The sequence below is a fragment of the Tauraco erythrolophus genome, chromosome 2 (assembly GCF_009769465.1).
Source record: "Tauraco erythrolophus isolate bTauEry1 chromosome 2, bTauEry1.pri, whole genome shotgun sequence".
In the NCBI taxonomy this organism is placed as follows: Eukaryota; Metazoa; Chordata; class Aves; order Musophagiformes; family Musophagidae; genus Tauraco; species Tauraco erythrolophus.
The window spans coordinates 120,056,874-120,076,178 of NC_141466.1; the positions used below are offsets into that span (position 1 = coordinate 120,056,874).

A 19,305-nucleotide genomic window follows, 5' to 3' on the forward strand; every position below is an offset into this window, starting at 1 on the left:
CCCTGGCTCCCGGCCGGGCGGCTGCCTGCATCAGGCTGGCGCCGCCCATTGAGGATGGTGGCGGGGGAGCTGGCTGGGGATCTCGGGGAGCACCCCACTCCCGGGGTGCCCACTCGGCTGAGTTCATCTGGAGAGGACTGAGATCTGAGAGAAATGGCCGCATTGACACCAGGTCAGTGAGGATGGAGCGGGAGGAGGTGTGCCGGAGCTGAGTTTCCCCTGCAGCTGGTGGTGAGATAGCAGGCGGCCCCCCTGCAACCAGGACGGCCTCAGTGGAGTAGAGACCCACTCGCAGCCCGTGAAGAGAAGATGCCTGAGCCTGAGGATGGTCGTGTTGGGACACACAAGGCAGAGAGGCATCTGGAGTCCGCATGATTACCCACGCCGGAGCGAGTGGCAACAACTCCCTAAGGATCTGAGACTGTGGTAAAGCCCACACTAGGGCAATCCGATGGGGAAGGATTGCATCCTGTGGGCTGGACTCATGCTGGAGAAGTTTGTGGATTTTTTCTCGTGAGTAGGCCATCCACTGGAGCACGGGAAAAGGGTGTAAGGACTCCTCCTCCTTTAAGAGAGAAGCAGCAGTAACAGCACGGAATGAACTGACCTGCACTCCCCCAGTCCCTGCCCCCTGTGCTGCTGGGGGGAGGAGGTAGAGCTGTCAGGAAAAGAAAAGGGGGGGAGCAAGGTGTCGGTTTTAAGATCTGGCTTTGTTTCTTTTTATCCTCTCAAGCAACTGGTTTTGTTTCCCTTTGTCCTTTTAAGTAACCATTAATAAACTGTTTTGCTTTAAGAAAGCCAAGTCTGTTTTGCCCAGGACCATGGTTGGTGGGTGCTCCCTCTGTTCTTGTCTCAACCCTCAGTCCCTTTATTATATTTTTCTCCTCTCCACTTTACTGGAGAAAGACGAACTGTGTTAGTTGTTGGATCAGCCTAAAACCACGACAGTCCCAAAGCAGCAATCCCAGATGAATGCGAGGCGCCGAAATAGAGAGAGGGCAAGAGAGAGTACTCCAAGAGTGGGAGTACTTGGAAGAGAGAGAGAGAGAGGGAAAAAAGGCAATAGAGCAAAAGTGCAGAAGCGCAAAAGAGCAGAAGCAGCAAAAGCGCAAAAAGCCCTTCTTTGCATCTGTCCCTCACTTTTATACTGGGCATGATGCTGCGTGATATGGAATACTAATTGGCCAGTTTGGCCCTCAATCTTAAGTTCCACCACAAATCACAAGGGGAATCGTGGGCCCCTTGTCCCGGCTATGCTCCCCCCTTATCCTGCCGTGCTTCTGCACTCCAGCCAGAACACGGCACACTGAAAAGTCCTTGGAGTTTCACTTCCAGCTACAAAGATCAGCTTGCTATCAACATTCTTCTCAGAGCGAGCCTCTGAGTAAAACCAAAACATGGAGCTGTTCCAGCTGCTGAAAAGAAGAGCTAACTCTGTCCCAGCTAAACCAGGACAGCGAGGAGGGGGAGGGTCGCCTGTTGCCCCGAGCATAGACTTGTTTCCATTTATGGCTTACCTTTGAGTTACTGTCTTCTGCCTTGAGTTACTGTCATTCTAATTCTTATATGTTCAGTGATTCCTCCCGCACCAAAGGTGCCAGGAGGGAAAACCTTGGCTGTTTCTCACTAGCCCTTTGCCCTCTAGTGAATGCACCAAGAGAACTGGCACTCTGGCCTCTGCTCTTTCCTTAATCACCTAAAGCACCCTTCACATTCTCCTTCGCGCAAGAGCCCAGCTCCGAATTCTTAAACATCCAGTGATTCCTCCCACACTGTCATGTTATGACACAAGGTCAGGTCAACAGAGACCAGGGAACAATTGACCGGCTTCCCAAGAAAGACGAACGAGACCCTTGTACCCAACTCGCCTTCCCCCCGGGCAGCCCGCTAAGTCAGAAGGTGTTCGCCTGACCTGTTCAGGGACCCCACAGGCAGTGCATCGGGCCAATATTTTATATTCTCTATATCAATTATGGAGTTTCCAGAAACTTATATTTTTATATGATAAATTTTATTACATATGCTTGCGACAGGATACCGATTTGAAGATAGCCGGTGATAGGGACTGACTGTGGAAACAGATTTAATTAGAATAATATACTGATCAGTGATAATACTAACTAGCTAGCAAGGTGTTGTAAGTAAATGTGCACAACACAGAGCTCTTACCCAATAGGCGTCCCTATGGGGGGAGAAGAGAGGTCCACCCGTTGACTGATCCCAGAGCTTTCAATGGAGGGCTTCTCCTTTAGCCATTTTATATTATTTCTTTACTTTTAGGTGGAGCTTGAGTGACTTTAGTCATACCTACTTTTGCGCAGCCCAGAGGCAGGTAGCTTTTGAGGTGAAAGCGTGTTTTGGTGTTATATTGACGTTATAATGAGAAAGTTCAGCTTCAGAACATGATTTCACCATCATTGCTGAGGCAGCAGTTGTGTCCATCTTCCTTGATAGTAAATATGTGATTATCTTCGTCGGACGTTCTTTATCCACAGTAACAGGGATGAACCATGGTACCTCCGTACCACTCTGTTCCCCACATCATGGATATTGCACATTCTGTCCGACTAGATGCAGGCCTTGTTCGTTCCAAGTGTGTTCTCTTCGTGGGAGCAGCAACTGTGTCTTGTCTCAAGGCTGCTCTGATATTACAGCTCATGTTAAGACGTAAGCTGAACTTTGGGGGATAATATTCTCCCATTCCTTCCCAATTTCTATTATTTTTCCACATAATCCACCCCGTGACTATAGTCACTCAACCTTCACAATGCCTAAGTAAATTTGGGGATGTCTATTTCATGTGGGACATCAAATGTGTTATGCCCATTAGATACGGATTTCAGATATGTTAAGCTTTTAATAATTTTCCAGATTTTTACATACCATACCACTAACAAAACATATTGTAGTTAAGACTAAAAGAATAACAACAGGGTGAAGCATTCTGTTGAGAACTCCTGTGGCAATGGGTGACCATCCAAAAAGGGTGTCCCACCATTGGTGTTCTGCATCTCTTTTCAGTCGTTCTAGGACACGGTGTATTTCATCAGTATCATGATGTATGGTAATCAGAGTCTTTTTCTCATTGTCCTGAACTTGTCTCAGCAGTTCCTTCAAATCCTGATGTTGTAGTAGTTTCTTTGTTAAAGCAAGGTTCATTCCGATAGGCACTGGTGATAGTTCTTGAATCAGAGTGTGATTTGATTGTAGTAGTTGAGAAGATGGTACAAAATAAGTAAAATCACATCCTACATTTTCATCAAAATTATACATACAAAAGTTCGAATAGTTTTTTGCATTTACAACGACATCGTCAACAGATATGGAATCACAAAAGGTTCTTAGACACACACAACCTTTGCCAATATATACAAGTATTGTTTTGGCATTCTCATTAGGACGAATTTCAAAATGACAAATATTTTGTTCAGTGTCAAGACAGATGTCTTGGGCCTGGATAGTGTTACCTTCACAAATTAATCCTTGTTGTTCTCGCACAATGCATGAATTGACATCAATTGTTTGCCATTTATTTCCATTTTTTTGGGCCCATACTCTATGCTCTAGAGGATAGAGTATAGTTCTGTTGTGATTTAATTTTAATGCAATAATTGGGTATATTGTGAACACTGAAGCATTGTATATGGTTAGCACAAAAGCTAAGGCTGTGCTGGTAGTGGAATCATAAGTAAAATTTACTAAGTACCACCAGAATTGAAATTTCTTTTGAAGTCAACTGCATTATCCCAAGTCACTTTTCTTATTTCAGTGGGTAAGGTGCCTTCTTCACCTTACTCTATAATTGAAGCGGTTATCGATTGCATCCATAGCTGAGCTTGGATACAGCTAAGAGCCAAGGAGACATTATTTTGGACTGCACCAATTGCATCTATGATCAGTTCATGATCATCTTTTTCATTCATTTTTTCCCATTTTGGTAATAATATTATTTGGTAATAATATTGATTAGTTCCCAAAGCCAACAGGGAAGATCGTAAAGGATGCTCCTATTCAAGTCACTAGTTGTGGTGACTAGTTTGCTCATCAATACTTCAGAATCCATACTATTTAGAATTCCCAATCCTGTTCCCATGATGCCAGTTAGGTCTCTTTTTGTTTGTTTTAGGGTTTGTTTCAGCAGCCAGGTTGTCCATCCTTCATAAGAGGTTTTTAGAAATGAAGAGCAGGCTGGCTGGACTTCTGAAACGTTATTTTGCATCAATAATTCAACTCCTTTGAGAGACCATGACGGGTTAAACAGCATTTGTTGCTGGCCTGTGTTTCTAATTACATATGGCCCAATTTCAAAAACTTTTGGGTTGGTTACGATGGATGGTTTGATTTTAATTCTTCCTGATGTTTTGGGTGGGTTTTGTTACATATGACCCTATAAGGATTTTGTACAGAGGTCAAATTTAACCAATAATCTCATTTCTGATCCTCACATAATATGATGGGACCTTGGGGTGCAATTCCATAGCTATTTACAGGTTTAATGAAGGATTCATTAATCAATCTACATTGTACAGTAACATCATCACCACGTTCCACAGTGGAAAAGGGTACAACTCCATTTCCATTATTCAAGGTGACTGGAGTATCCATGCCATGATATGTGATCACGGCAACGAGCATCATTAAGGGGTTGGCCACAGTATTTATTTTAAATTTGAATGTTAGGCCCAGTGGGGCAGATTGCTTTTGTTGCCAATGACATGTCACATAAACAGGTTTAATTAAGGTAAAATTGTGCCAACAGTTCCCTTGTTCACTGATACAAGATTTTGTGACCTCAACGTTTACTGTACTGGGGTCTGTTGTCATGGTGCCACTGCTGTCATGCCATTTGTGGCAAAAAATTATAGTGGAGTCATACTCAGTACAGTTCCACTCTTTGGTGGAACAGGATCCAATTGTGATGTTTGGATTGAATTTTTGCCATTCTACCTCTAGTAGATTGCTGGAGATCGTGATTTGGGAAGCTTTTACATATGTTGACCCACTGATTTTTCTACGTCCTACTTGGGTATTTTCCCCAATTGTTCCTGTTAGGACATAAATCCATTCATTTCTGTCTCATTTCCACTCATATGAGTGGTATACTTCAGTGTCACGCATCACTACAGTGGCTAAATTCAAAGGGTTGCTGCTGTGGTATCGCCCCACGCTGCTTGTATAACGGATGAAAGCTTGAGACCATGGCCATTCTGGGTTCTTTTGGTTATAAATCAAGGGTAAAATGTAGAATAATATAATCCCAACCTGTTGATTGATCACTGTTTTTTAGAATTTAGGCTTCCAGATTACCATGATCAGTAAGAATAGTATTACAGCTAAAATTAATATTAATAGGAGCTGTATCCATTTGTCCGCATGCAGTTTATCTAAAATTCCTGAAAGAGAGAGAAAAAAAAAAAAAAGAAAGAATCACACTCGGTTGCGAATACAAGAATACAACCCGCAAATGTTAATTAAAATGAGAGTATTATCCACCATCTGCAATGTTTGGTACAGTTGCCGTTAAAGGTGCGGTGTTGGCACTCAAGTGCCTATAATCGATGATGAGCCTGCATTGCCTGTTCAGCTTTTTAACTGGCCAGACAGGAGAATCACACGGGGAGTGTGTGCGAGTGATAATATCTCGCTCCTTTAAGTCTTTCACCACCCCATCAATCCCTGTCCACTGCAGCTGGCAGAGGATTTTGGTTTGTATTTGCGATCTGGGGTGGGGGCAAAGGAATAGACATTTCTAACAAGTTCAGGTTTACAAAATCAGAGTGAACCCACAGCCTATCTTCATCGCTCTGTCCTGCAAAACTTCTTAAGGAACAATCAGGTAATTTCCATGATGGGCCACACAGCAAATCAAAAGTTAATGTGTCAGTACAGGCAGCACCGATGGGCACTCCAGCATGGGTTAGTTTTCTCTCCTGGAAGCCACAGAGCTGTTTTTGTGGTTGGACATTCTTTACAACTCCTTCAATTTCAACAACTTCCACTTTGTGGTGACTGGGTTTTATGCTTAGATCCCCAGCAGTTTCTTCAGTTATTACAGACGTTTTTAAACTATCAGGGAGACCACGAATTAGGGATGTTAGTTGTGCTGGATCAATGGGAGCTGACACTGAGGATTTTCGTGTCGGGTCTCTCTCACGCATTGCTTTGTCTGCATGCCGCCTTTGGCACTGAGGAAGCCAAATCGGAGAGCCCCATAGTGGTAATTCTCAGCAGATTGCCTTTTTCCTGAGGATCTATACCACCTGCCCAGTATGCCACTCGTGCAGTTAAGGAACAATGATGAGCTCCAGATATAGTAGTTAAAAACACGCCAGGACCCCAGTATCCTCTGCCTCCTGTTCACTTGGTAAAATCTGATCTTCCCCTGTGAGAGAGATTTGCCAGACGTATTCCATTTCTGACTCCTCTGAGAGTCTGGAGTATTTTTCATTTAATTTTGCCAATTCAGTGGGAGACCAGGGGACTGTATGCACAGTGGTGTGAATTTCTTCATTGTTATCAGCAGCAGTTTCGGTTTTAACCAAAGATCTTAAAGGAAGCGGTTGAGAGTTGGGATCGGGGGTCCCCGTGACTTCACTGTCATCACCATCACTCCAAATGTCCCCGTCCCAAGTCTCAGTGTCCGTGTAGTGAACTGACTCATGGACTTGTCTGATGGAAACAGACGATTGTTTTTCCAACAACTGCTTCTCTCTGTGCTGCGCTGCAGCAAGTGGAGTTTTAAGGTGGTCCACTTCACTTTTAAGATGATCATTTTCAGTTACAAGTTTATCATTTTCAGTTATAATTTTATAATTTCAATCAAAAGATTATCAACCTGGTCTCACAGTTTTTCTTTTGCTTCTCTCTCAAAGGCTAATGATGATTTCAATGTCTCATTTCCTGATTTTAAAGCAATATGCTCTACATTTGCAATTGGTTCAGATGAGACAGAGAGATCTTTAGCCTCTTTCTGTGCGCAAAACAAACAGGCTCCAGGTACTGCACCAATAACTCCTTTACCTTTACCTATTTTAAATTGCTGCTAGGCCTGGCATTTTTCAATGCGTTCCACTACTGTCTCTTCATCCTTCCAATACTTTTGAGCCCACTCCTTCCCAGCTTGGGAAGGGGCACATTTATGTTATTGTAGCAGTTTATCCATGGCTATCCTTCCGACTATGCCAATTTTACTGTCACGTTATGACACAAGGTCAGACCAACAGAGGTCAGGGAGACCAGTCTATTAGTTTCCCAAGGAAGACGATACCCTTGTGCCCAACTCCCCTGCCCCCTCTGGGCAGCCCACGGAATCGGAGGGTTGTTCGTCTAACCTATCTAGGGACCCAGAACCAATAGAGGTCAGGAGTTAATTTGACCAGTATACCAGTTTCCCAAGACAGACAAGACCCTTGTGTCCAATTCCCCCTGCCCTCCTCTGGGCAGCTGTCGTGGGTTAGGCCGATCCAGCAACTAAACCCCATGCAGCTCTCCCACCCCAGTAAAATGGAGAGAAGAAAAATGTAATAAAAGAGCTGAGGATCGAGACAGGAACAGAGGAGCACCCACCAACCATGGTCCCGGGCAAAAGAGGCTTTTTTTCTTAAAACAAAACTATTTATTAACAGCTACCTAGAAAGAGAAAAGCACACAAAAAAACGGTTACTTGAGAGGATTACAGGAAAACAAGGCCAGGTCTTAAAAACAACACCACTCCCTCCCCTCTGCCTCTTCTTCCCGGCTCTACCTCCTCCCCCCAGCGGCGCAGGGGGCAGGGAATGGGGGAGTGCAGGTCAGTTCATTCCATGTTGTTACTGCCACTTCTCTTAAAGGAAAAGGAGTCCTTACACCATTGTCCCTTGATCCAGTGGATCCCCTACTCACGGCGAAAGCGTGAATCCTACCCGCTGGGGGGCAAATCCTTACCCCATCGGATTGCCCCAAGTGCGGGCTTTACCAGTCCTGGACTTTTAAGGAGCCGTAGCCACTCGCTCTGGCGTGGGTCATCATACAGACTTTAAATGCGCTCCGGCGTGGGGCGTCGTATCGACCTTAAATGCGCCTCCGTACAGACTTAGATGCGTAAATGCAAAATGTGTAAATGCGCCTCGACCTGTGCCCATGATTCACAACAGTCTCAGGCTCAGGCATCTCCTTTAACAAAGCACCTCCCCATCGGCGGGGGTCATCCCACGGACTCTAGATGCGTACCATACTCAGGCTCTGGCGTCTCTTCTCGACGTGGGTCCTCCACGGGCTGCGAGTGGGTCTCTGCTTGCTCCACCGAGGACTAGTTACAAGGGGCCGCTGGCAAGGGGGAACTCAGCCGCGGCACACGTTGCTCCGTTCCATCTTCACTGACCTCTTATCTGTGTGGCCGTTTCTCAGATCTCAGTCCTTTCTGGGTGAACTCTGCCCAGTGGGCGCCCCGGGAGCGGGGTTCTCCCCGAGTTCCCCAAGCGCCTCTGCCGCCGCCATCCTCGACGGGGCGGGCACCGGCACGGAGCGGGCACCAGCCCGGCACGGAGCGGGCACCGGCCCGGCCCGGCCCAGGCCACCGGCCCGGCCGGGAGCCGGGAGCGGGGCCGTGCCCTCCTCCCGTCTCCTTGCTCCTGGGCAAAGTCACACCTTTCCGGTTCCTTTGTCCGACGTAAATAGGGCAATTCGCAGAGGGGCCGATTGGCTCAAGCCCCGAGGGGGATGGGAGTCCGGTCTGATGGGCAGCTTCTGCCACCCAGACCCCCCCCGCCCCCCACTTCAAACCATAACAGCAGCCCACAAAATCGCAGGGTGTTTGCCTAATCTATTCAGAGACCCCACCAGCAGTACGATGGGCCAAATTCCTTATAATAATTAATTTCATTACATATGTTTGTGACAGAATACAGATTCAAAGAGAGCTGATGATAGTGACCAACTGCGAAAACAGATTTGATTAGAATAATATACTGATCAGTGATAATACTAACTAGCTAGCAAGGTGTTAGTAACTAAGTGCGTGTAACACAGAGCTCTTACCCAATAGGTGTCCCTGTAGGGGGGAGAGGAGAGCTTCAGCCTGTGGACTGATCCCGGACGTTTTGATGGAGGGGCTTCTCCCTAACATCCCCTTTGACTTTTGCCATTTTATACTATTTCATTACTTTTAGGTGGAGCTTGAGTGACTCTAGTCATACATACCTTTGTTAGGATTGGTGTAAATTTTCCTTGCTTCGATTTAAACTTACAGGCAAAAAGAAATACAGGGCGCCAGCTCAGTGAGGGGTGGTTGCAGCCCAGAGACGGGTAGCTTTTGAGGTGGAGGTGTGTTTTGGTATTAAAATGACACTATAATGAGCAAAGTTCAGCTTCAGAACAAGATTTCACCATCACTGCTGAGGCAGCAGTTGCGACCTATCTTTCTTGAAGGCAACTATGTGGTTATCTTCACTAGGCACTCTTTATCCCTGATAACAGGGACGAGCCGTGGTACCTCTGTACCACTCCACTCCCCATTTCAAGGGTATTGCGCAGGCCGTATTCGTTCCAAGTGCATTCTGTTCCGGGGAGCAGCAACTGTGTCTCATCTCAGAGCTGCTCTGATATTACAGCTTACTTTAAGATGTAAGCTGAACTTTGGGGGACAATATTCTCCCATTCCCCCCTCAGTTATTTTCCCACATGCACCAAGAAAACTGGGCCTCTGCCCTTTTCTTATTTACTTAAAGCATTCTTAACTTCTTCATTCACGCAACAGCCCAGCTTCGAACTCTTAAACATCCAGTGATTCCTCCCAAACCAAAGGTGCCAGGAGGGAAAACCATGGCCGGTTCTCACTAACCCTTTGCCTTCTAGGGAATACACCAAGAAAACTGGGGCTCTTCCTTTTCTTTATTTACTTAAAGCATCCTTCACTTTCTCATTCACGCAAGAGCCTCTGCTCCCTCTCCCTATTTCTGCCTCCTACTGCAGTTCCTTAGCTCCTTCCCATCATCTGTCCTTGAAATTACCATTGCTGCCATGGGAGCTAGAAGCTGACAAAACAGAAGACAAAAGACAACACTTCTCTTTCCAGAGATGCATTTGTAGAGAAGGAAAGTAAGAGTCATCAGCTTTTCCCATCTTCCCCTGCAGGCAGAGCCTAAATCCGAAGGAGGAGATTGAATACCTGATGTTGGCTAAGGCAGAAGTTAGATTTTGCTAAATACAGCAAATTATTTTCTGCCTTGGCTAATCAGTCCACTGCGGCCTTTTCATACAAACACACCCAAGCTCACCAATTGTTCCTCCTTTTTCAGTCTTGTCCAGTGGGTTCCTTCGATCACTTAATTTAGCTGTAACTGTGCCAGGTCAGTAAAATCCTTGGCATCACCAGGCTCTTAACCCTATCCATGGGAAGAAAGCTGTCCTTTTGTGCCAGTTTAATTCTTTCTTGAGGAGAAGGAAAACGGTATGAGATTGTATTGCTGTTTCCAAATTTACTGAATTTAAATCAGCACCAAGTACAGACAGTGTTAGTCACAGCTGAACACAATTTGGTGCTGACCCAGAAATAAGTGGACTGAATTTGCTCTTTCCTAAGGGTGACTAATTTTGCCACCATTTCATACAGTGATACCCTGTGAGAAAAATAGCTGCTGCGCAGGTAAATGCTGGAATTTAAACCTAGTGGCCACGTTACCAAGGTCCATAAAACTCTCATTGACTGAACAGATTGCCTTCATCTCCCCTCTCCGTGTTACTCTCAGTTTATGTTTTATTTTCTACTCCTTCTTTCGTCTTTCCCAGAAACTACTGACATGCGACAGGACAAAGTTAAGGCTGCTTAAAGAATGTGGCATTTGCTATGACTTCAAGATCTTTGAGAACTGGAAAACACGACATACACAAACCTGAGGTACTGCGGTGTCACGATAATGCAGAGTTTTGCCTAGCTATTTTTAACTAGTTGTCCTTATTTTTCCAGATGTCAGTTTCAAAATGTAGGAAATCTTTGGAATGAGCAGAGGAAGGAATGAGACTGACCCCAATGGGAATAATTTTATTCTTCCCCTATTTCCGAAATGTTAATCTCAAGTAGCAAGGAGCCGGTGCTGCGATTCTGCAGTTGTTTAAGATGATCAGAGGCGACACAGCTGAAACCCTCGCTCCTTATGTGTTGGCTCTGGCCGCAGCCTGCTGCAAGGCAAGCTGGATCAGGGAGAGACTGCCAGGAAACCCATCCCTTTTGTTCCGTTCTCTGAATGGATTTACAGAGGGATCACAGAGGTGAGGGAAGGAGCCTGGTGACTCCAACCTAAAATGGCTCAAGAAGTCACAGAACCTCACCCACTGAGCTGCTGGTTGCTGAAAGGTGTCTGTGCCCATTCAGAAGCAGCATGGAGAAAGAGAAGGGAATGGTGTGACAGGTTTGAGAAATTAGAGTAAGACAGCAAGGCACACCCTGCTCTCCATGCCTGGATTTCCTCAGAACACTTCCTTTGGGAAGAACATTGTCTATTGAACTCGTGGTGAATTTCAGGATAGTAATTTTATACTTAAAACAAGTCATAAAGTAATTTATTACGGTTCAAAAGGATAAGAGGAAAACAACACAAGTATGGGTAAATCAAAAAGGACACTTGAAAACTTGTCTATGGGGCTGACATAAGTGAGCAGGTCTGGGGTTTTTCTTAGCCCTTCCCCAACCCTAAGAAGAACAAGTCGAGAAAGAACCATGCATAAAACAGCAAACCTTTCTAAAAACAAGGACTGTAAAAAAAAAAAAAATCATTAAAAATACCAGTCCCAAGTCTCATTAACAACAGAAGGTCCATCAGCTTCATAGCCTCTGTGACCAGTGAACTGTGTGGCAGCTCTCTCAGCTGGCACCTCTGGTGGCTCTGGCAGAATCAGAAGGTCATAGGGCCACAGAGGCCCAAATTGTCTTTGGCTCCAGAAGTCGCTCTGGGAGGTCGTTGTCTTAGGAACGGTCTGTGCTTCTGTATGCTGGATGTCATCTGCGGATTGATGGATTCCAATCTGTAAAGGAACTAACCAAGCACTTGAGCTGCATTGATTTGTTTGAAATGGAAAGAAGAAGTGATTATTTCCTAAAGCGAAGCTGAGATTTAAAGGTGTACTTCTGTTATTTACTACGCTACTTTTTCTAAATTCTTCATTACAAGGGGGGAAAGGAATAAGTGTAGTGTCTTGTCTTTGTTTTCAGTGGGGCCCAAAGGACGCGTTAGAAGTTATGAAATCAGAGATGATCATCATAATTTAGCTAAGAAGAATTACAGGCACTGGCGTGCTGCACGGGAAACAGGCCACATGGAAGAGCGGCCAGATAACGTGGATTTCATTCTTAAAGACATTTCAACAGCTGCTGCAGATCTGAAATCTCTAACACTTGATGCACTAAGTCCAAACAATCCCCCCATTTGACACATAAATGCATAAATAAATGCATAAATTCAAACCTCTAGTGCTCACAGAACAGGATTTCCATACCTAGTTTAACATGAGAAAAACCAGTCAGGTCTTCATCAATGAAAGAAACATTGTGATTTTTTTTGTCGGATTACAAGTATTTTCAAGGTTTCAGTTACAGGTTCTCAAATGAAAAAGTGACATGGCTGTAGTATGGCAATATTACAATTGATCACTGCTGTCCTGTAAGCAAAGACAAACTCACTTTCCTGAATTTTGGAGAAACAGATATTTTTGTATCTAAGACACGTATTTCAAACATTAAATTTAAGAAAAATCCATGACCTCATTCAAAATACAAATGTGTAAACACTTTGCTACCAGCTCTCTAGAACACACAAGGAAACTAAAGCCTAAGTTGGAGTAAGGAATGTTCTTGCTTGCTCTCCTGTCCTGATTTCTACATCCAGATGTTGGATAGGAAGGCATGCTGGGGAAAACGGCTGGATGTTAACCGCTCTTCCATGTTAAGCAGACAAACTACTTACATTAACACTTTAAACAAATGGCAACTCTGTTAAATGGTTTGAGCAAAGAAATAAAATACACAACATAAAAATACCATTTTTTAAAACTTCAGCAATCTACAGGAGGGATCAGATATGGCATATCCCACTGTTTTACAATTTGGATAGTTTTCCAGCAGAAGATGGATAACTTGCTGAAGACAGAAGTTTTCTCCATCTTGAAACACAGAGCAAGTCAGACGTTGAAACTGTCACGTGATCTTTGCATGACAAAGATGCGCTTGAACGTTTGGAGTTTTTTACATTTGGAAACCAGATATCCAAAGGTGCTAATAAATGTAGACTTCCAAAAGTTTTTATTAACTTCAGCACTATAAATTTAATTAGTAGGACTGAAGACCGCTTCGATTGCTACTGCATCTGAAGTTTGAAATCCCACTAACTATTCAAAGGGAGAAGTTTTAACAGAATCATCAGGTACAGCGTTGCGATGCAACACAAATTGTTCTACAAAGTGCAGTATCTGTTTCTGTCTCACTGGCTGTATTTCATACCTTCAAACCAGTCCACGGATTTGTCTTGGTTCAAGGTGCCACCTTGTCTCCTTTTGCTGAGCAGGCTCTGACAGTCTACCAGAAATCGGGATAAAAAAATTTATTAAGAAAATAATGGATCAAAGTCAGTCCTTTGAAATGCAAGTGAAGCAGCTTCTGACTTCACTGGCTACCAACTGGTGGCTATCAGTTTCTTTAAAAACATTGTTCTTAAAGCACAACTGTAAGAGAAACTGTAATGAACTGAACTTGTTCTCTTGACAAAGCTGTACTTCTTTCAGGAAAAAGACCAGTTCTTGACACGTATAGCTTGGGCTCACTGCCAGCACCACACTAAAAGTGTTATTTCTGAACTTTATTATGTACACAGCATTCTCAAATGGTCAAAATAAACACTTTTTTTTTTCCAGCCTCTGTCAGATATGAATAGCAAGATCTCCCAAGCAAAAACAGATTTTAAATTAAGTCTTTCAGGGTCTCACGTAAGTCTTAATATACACGCGTCGTGATGTTTAAAACACCAAATTTATTAAATGACATCTTGTAGCCACCTGACTTGTCCTGTATCTCAAGGACAATTCAAATGCCAAATTTTTTCAAAGTTGAGAGATCCCTTGAGAATCACAGTTGTCCTGAAGCTGTCAGAACCACAATAATAGTAAAAATTTGGTTAATAGTGAGAACGTGCCAATAAAAAATGGAGCGAAAAATAACTGTAACCCTGTACTGACTGTGTATACTAAGAACTCCGTGGTGGCTAAGGACCTCTCCTAGGAAGCACCTCTCCCATGAAGACAGGCTGAGAGAGTTGGAGCTGTTCAGCCTGGAGAAGAGAAGGCTCTGGGGAGACCTTAGAGCAGCCTTCCAGTACCTAAAGGGGCCTACAAGAAAGCTGGAGAGGGACTTTTTGCAAGGGTGTGTAAGTGATAGGACAAGGGGCAATGGCTTTAGACTGAAAGAGGGGAGATTTAGATTAGATGTAAGGAAGAACGTCTTCACATTGAGGGTGGTGAGGTACTGGAACAGGTTGCCCAGAGAAGTTGCAGGTGCTCCATCACTACAAGTGTTCCAGACCAGGTTGGATGAGGGTTTGGGCAACCTGATCTGGCAGAAAGTGTCCCTCCCATGGCAGGGAGGTTGGAACTAGATAATCTTTAAGGTCCCTTCCAACCCAAACCATTCTATGATCTTTGCAGAGCTGAGACCTTGTACAGCTCCCCCACAAATTTTACATCTCAAGCGTGTTCCACTCTTACTAATAACCAAGGAGCGTTTGCCCCATAACTGCTGTGTGTAGTGGAGGCGTCTCATACAAAGATCGCACAGATCTTCCTCTCTTACCACAAAGCAAACAGTGGGGAGGAGTGCCGCTAGGTCCCCGTGGCAGACGGACTTCACGATTATATCGTCTCTCAGCGCCACTGTGGTGCTCGGGGCGTTCCCGCTGCCATATATAATGTGCTGGAGCGATGGCCATCACCTGTTGGAACAGTAGTTACATCAGAAACCATAAAGATAACAGGAAAACATACACCTGAAAAGAAGGGATCCAGTTCCTGTAACACTGTGTAGATGAAACTGGTGCCGTCTATGATCTGCCTGCTTCTGTCTCACTAGAGAGTTTGCTGCCTTAGGCACAAGCACGTGAACCAGTTATGAATCAGATGGGGAAACACAACGGTGAGCAGCCTTGTATTCTCATGGGAATCACCACAAATACCAGTTTGTGATTTGATGGTGCCTTTTACTAACTACGAAACATAAACTAGACGGATCTGCCCTTTACGAAGCCACTGAACTCCTTGAACGTTGGAAGCCGGGAGGGGACGCTGGGAAAAGCATTCCACACTTCCCTTCTTCCTTGTACTTTTCCCATAGCATCTAATCCTAGCGGCAGAAAGGGGATTCTAAAGTAAATGAGATTTTCTTTTCCACCTGCTGTAGTAAACATTACGTTCTTAGAACATGACAGGGCTTTTCCAGACAGATACATGCCACGCGAAAAGTGAGGGATGTCTTTTTTTCCTCCTAATACGTTTGAAAAACGTAGGTTTTAACACTGCTTAATAGTGGAGAATATTAAGTGTGTCCTTCTGAGGTTTTCTTCAATGCAGTTGTATTGGGCGTGCGTGGCAAGGTTTTGGTAGCGGAGGGTGCTACAGGGGTGGTTTCTGTGAGAAGCTTCTAGAAGCTTCCCCTATGTCCGACAGAGCCAGTGCCAGCCAGCTCCAAGGTGGACCTGCCGCTGGCCACCTGCCGCTGGTGGTAGCGCCTCTGTGATAACATCTTTAAGAAGGGGGGGAGGAACTGCACAACGGCAGTTGCAGCTGGGGAGAGGAGTAAGAATATGAGAGAGAAACAACTCTGCAGACACCGAGGTCAGTGAAGAGAAGGGGGAGGAGGTGCCCCAGGCGCTAGAGCAGAGATTTCCCGGCAGCCCATAGTGAAGACCATGGTGAGGCAGGCTGTGCCCTGCAGCCCGTGGAGATTAACGGTGGAGCAAAGATCCACTGGCAGCCCCTGGAGAGTCCCCTGCCAGAGCAGGTGGATGCCCAAAGGAGGCTCTGACCCTGTGGGAAGCCTGTGGTGGAGCAGGCTTCTGGCAGGACCTGTGGATGCGTGGAGAGAGAAGCCCACACTGGAGGAGGTTCACTGCCAGGACTTGTGACCCCACTGGGGACCCACACTGGAGCATTCTGTTCCTGAAGGACTGCACCTTGTGGATAGACACACTCTGCAGCAGTTCGGGAAGAACTGCAGCCTGTGGGAAGGACTCATGTTGGAGAAGTTCATGGAGAACTGTCTGATATGGGAAGGACCCCACAATGGAGCAGGGGAAGAGCGTGAGGAGTCCTCTCCCTGAGAAGGAAGGTGCAGCAGAAACAACGTGTGACCAACTGACCACAACCTCCATACCCCGTTCCCCTGTGCTTCTGAGGGGAGGAAGGAGAGAAAATGGGGAGTAAAGTTGAGCCCAGGAAGAAGGGAGGGTGGGGGGAAAGCGTTTTTAAGATTTGGTTTTATTTCTCATTATCCTACTCTGATTTGATTGGTAATAAATTAAACTAATTTCCCCAAGTCGAGTCTGTTTTGCCCTCGACAGTAAGAGGTGAGTAATCTCTCCCTGTCCTTATCTCAACCCATGAGGCTTTTGTTATATTTTCTCCCCCATGTCCAGCTGAAGAGGAGAGTGATAAGAGCAGCTTTGGTGGGCACCTGGCATCCAGCCAGGGGCAACCCACCACAGCAGTGAAAAGCCTTTACTTGAAAAAGTCAATTGAAATGGTATCATTAATTTTGAAGGGATTAAAATTTCACCTGAGGTGCTGGGATTTTTATTTGAAGGTTTTACTTGTATACAAACTTATAATTTGTAAAGCAAACACAAACAAAAATATTTCTAAAGTGAATGAATCGAAACAACCGATGGTAAGTTTTAAGTAAAAATAGTTGTATAAAGCAGAAAGATTCTAGTCTGTAAGAACTTCCCTTTTAACAGCAGTGAAACATAAAATATTCTAGTTTACCTTAAAAGCACAGTTTCAAAGAAAGTATTTTAAATGCAGAAGAGAAAAAAAAAATGGAGGATAAATGGACCCTTACATTGTAGCTGCACCTTTTCTTTCCCGTGACTTGTCCTACGCACTTTAGGGAAGAAACTATTTGTATAGAGCTAGATCGTTAGCGGGTGTTAATTATAGTTTCAGCATCTCCTTACCTCTTCACAGCACTGTCTGCTTACAATAGCTCTGAAATCCATTCTTCTCCATAGTTCATCTCTCAGCTCCAAAAAGCAAGGGAAGAGCTGTCCCCAGGCTTCTCCCAAAGCCCACGGGAAAATCTCATACTTGTGTTCTTCCTCTTCTTCCTCAACTGTGTTTGCCAGATACCTTCAAACATATATAATTTTCTGTCTGTAAATGTTATTCCATCTTAAGCCACTTAGCAGTATTAGTATGGTTTCTAACATTAAAATATATAATATTGAAGCAGGATTTTTTCCTACTCTTGTAAGAAAAAACGCTAACAAAATACAGCCTTCTCTGAGGAGTGCAGTATTTTCTTAATCAGAAAGTTCCATATGTGTGGAGAAACCTTTTGGCTGCTGCAGCATCCTGTGAAAGTTCTTTCCCTATGCAGGCTAACTAAGAAACACCTGTAGCTCGTTACACTGGGAAAGTTGCCTTGAAACAGGTGCTGTAGCATTCAGCCAATCACTCTGGGAGATGGATGGTCAAGTGACCAATAGCCTTGACCCATCTAGCAAACCATGTGACTCCTGACTATTTAAGGCAGGGCGTTTGTTCCTAAGGGTGAGGCATTTCCTCCTGAGCCTTGGAGGAGTGTGGGCATTCCTTAGAGTAGAGCCTAAAGCCTTTGCATTAGAACATTGGTCTGCTTGGAGCTGCCTGAAGCCTTCTAGCTGCGACAACTGGTGACCCCGACGTGATCCAGCCACAACTAAGATCTGAAGGTACGTGCTTCTGTACACGGGGCTCCAAGGGATGAACTGCAAATTAGAATGATGGGACAAAGCTCCACAAAAGAAAGCATGATGTTTTCTATTCTCAAACCTGCAATGACAATCGCAGGTGCTAAAATAAGTGATGAAGCTCTCTGTGAGCTGTTAAATTGGGCGGCAGAGCATGAATGCCTGACTGACCTCAACACCCCCTTTAGCTCAGAAGCGTGGAAGCAGCTAGGGGATAAGCTAATCTATGAAACAGTATTTGGACGAAAGAACCTGACCGGTCTCCTACGTGTTTGGGGAACTGTATATGATGTAATGCAGAAATGGACGGTAGAAAGGAAGGAAAAAGTATTGCCAGATTCTGATGAATCCGCAAGTGAAGTTTCTGAAGGGGACGATGAGTTATCTGAAAGGGGACTGACCACGGGTAGTGCACCAGTTGTGCCCCCGCTGTCCTCAGATATGGAGAAAGTTGTGGGGACTGCACAGAAGCTTTACCCCTCCCTGCGAGAATATGTTCAACCCAAGTGTCCTCCTCGTGATTTCTTGTGGGAATACTCCTCTGGACAAGACAAAGCATTGAAGCGTCCCCCACCCTTCGCCCCAACAGCCTCCCCTTCTTCTGCATCTCAACCGGCTACTTCAGCCATTACAGCAGAACATGTTCTTCCTACTGCTCCGCCATTGGCCCCTCAACCAGACCAGGCACCACAAGGACAGTTCCCGGGCATGGCACCCTGGTTTACTCCAACTTCATATCCTGCGGCATCACCCATAGCGCCCGGCTATCTGTCACGGGCACAAATGGAGCAACCCCAAACAACGCATTTCATAATACACCAGGTTATGGCAGGTTTGCAGGGAATGTCGCAACAACTAACGGCATTGATGGAAATGTTGCGGCAGGTTACTGCTGCCGAATCTGTACCGGGACAACCTGGGCTGGCTGTGCCAACCGGCCCAGCAACGACCCCAAAAGTGGCGCCAAGCATGCCACTGACAACAGCAGTGGCACCTTCACAGACAGTGGTGCCGACACAAGTTTCCACAACCCAGACTGCACCTCCATGGACTGTTCCACAACCGGCCACAGCCTCCGCCTTTACACGACCCATTGGCCCAGCGTCTGCATCCTGTCAGAAGCCATTGGACACACCCCTGCCTGATGATGTTTCATCATTGCAGGAAGCCGTGGCGACAGTCAGACGACAACAAACATGGCCGGCCCACAACCATCCCTGGACCCTTCCCGAATGCAAGGTGACTGTGCGTCCAAAAAATTCAAAACGGTTCTGGGAAGAAGTCAAGAGGCGGGCTCTGGAAGCTGGCGACTGGGATCTAATAGAAAAAGTTGGGTTGCCTGAAA

At 45.2% G+C, this 19,305-nt stretch overlaps 1 protein-coding gene across 3 annotated transcripts in view; it reads right to left on the reverse strand.

The window, feature by feature from the left end:
* Positions 1 to 11,513: 11,513 nt before the first annotated feature.
* Positions 11,514 to 19,305, reverse strand: part of LOC104381363 (speedy protein A-like) — a 29,210-nt gene continuing 21,418 nt past the window's right edge. For all 3 annotated transcript variants that reach the window (XM_086631821.1, XM_086631820.1, XM_086631819.1), the window contains 4 exons: positions 17,187 to 17,358; positions 14,810 to 14,948; positions 13,469 to 13,543; positions 11,514 to 12,008 (listed from right to left, as the gene is read on the reverse strand). In XM_086631821.1, coding sequence (XP_086487947.1) covers positions 11,749 to 12,008; positions 13,469 to 13,543; positions 14,810 to 14,948; positions 17,187 to 17,358 — 646 coding nt within the window. In that variant the 3' untranslated portion in view covers positions 11,514 to 11,748. The remainder of the gene's footprint in view (positions 12,009 to 13,468; positions 13,544 to 14,809; positions 14,949 to 17,186; positions 17,359 to 19,305) is intronic.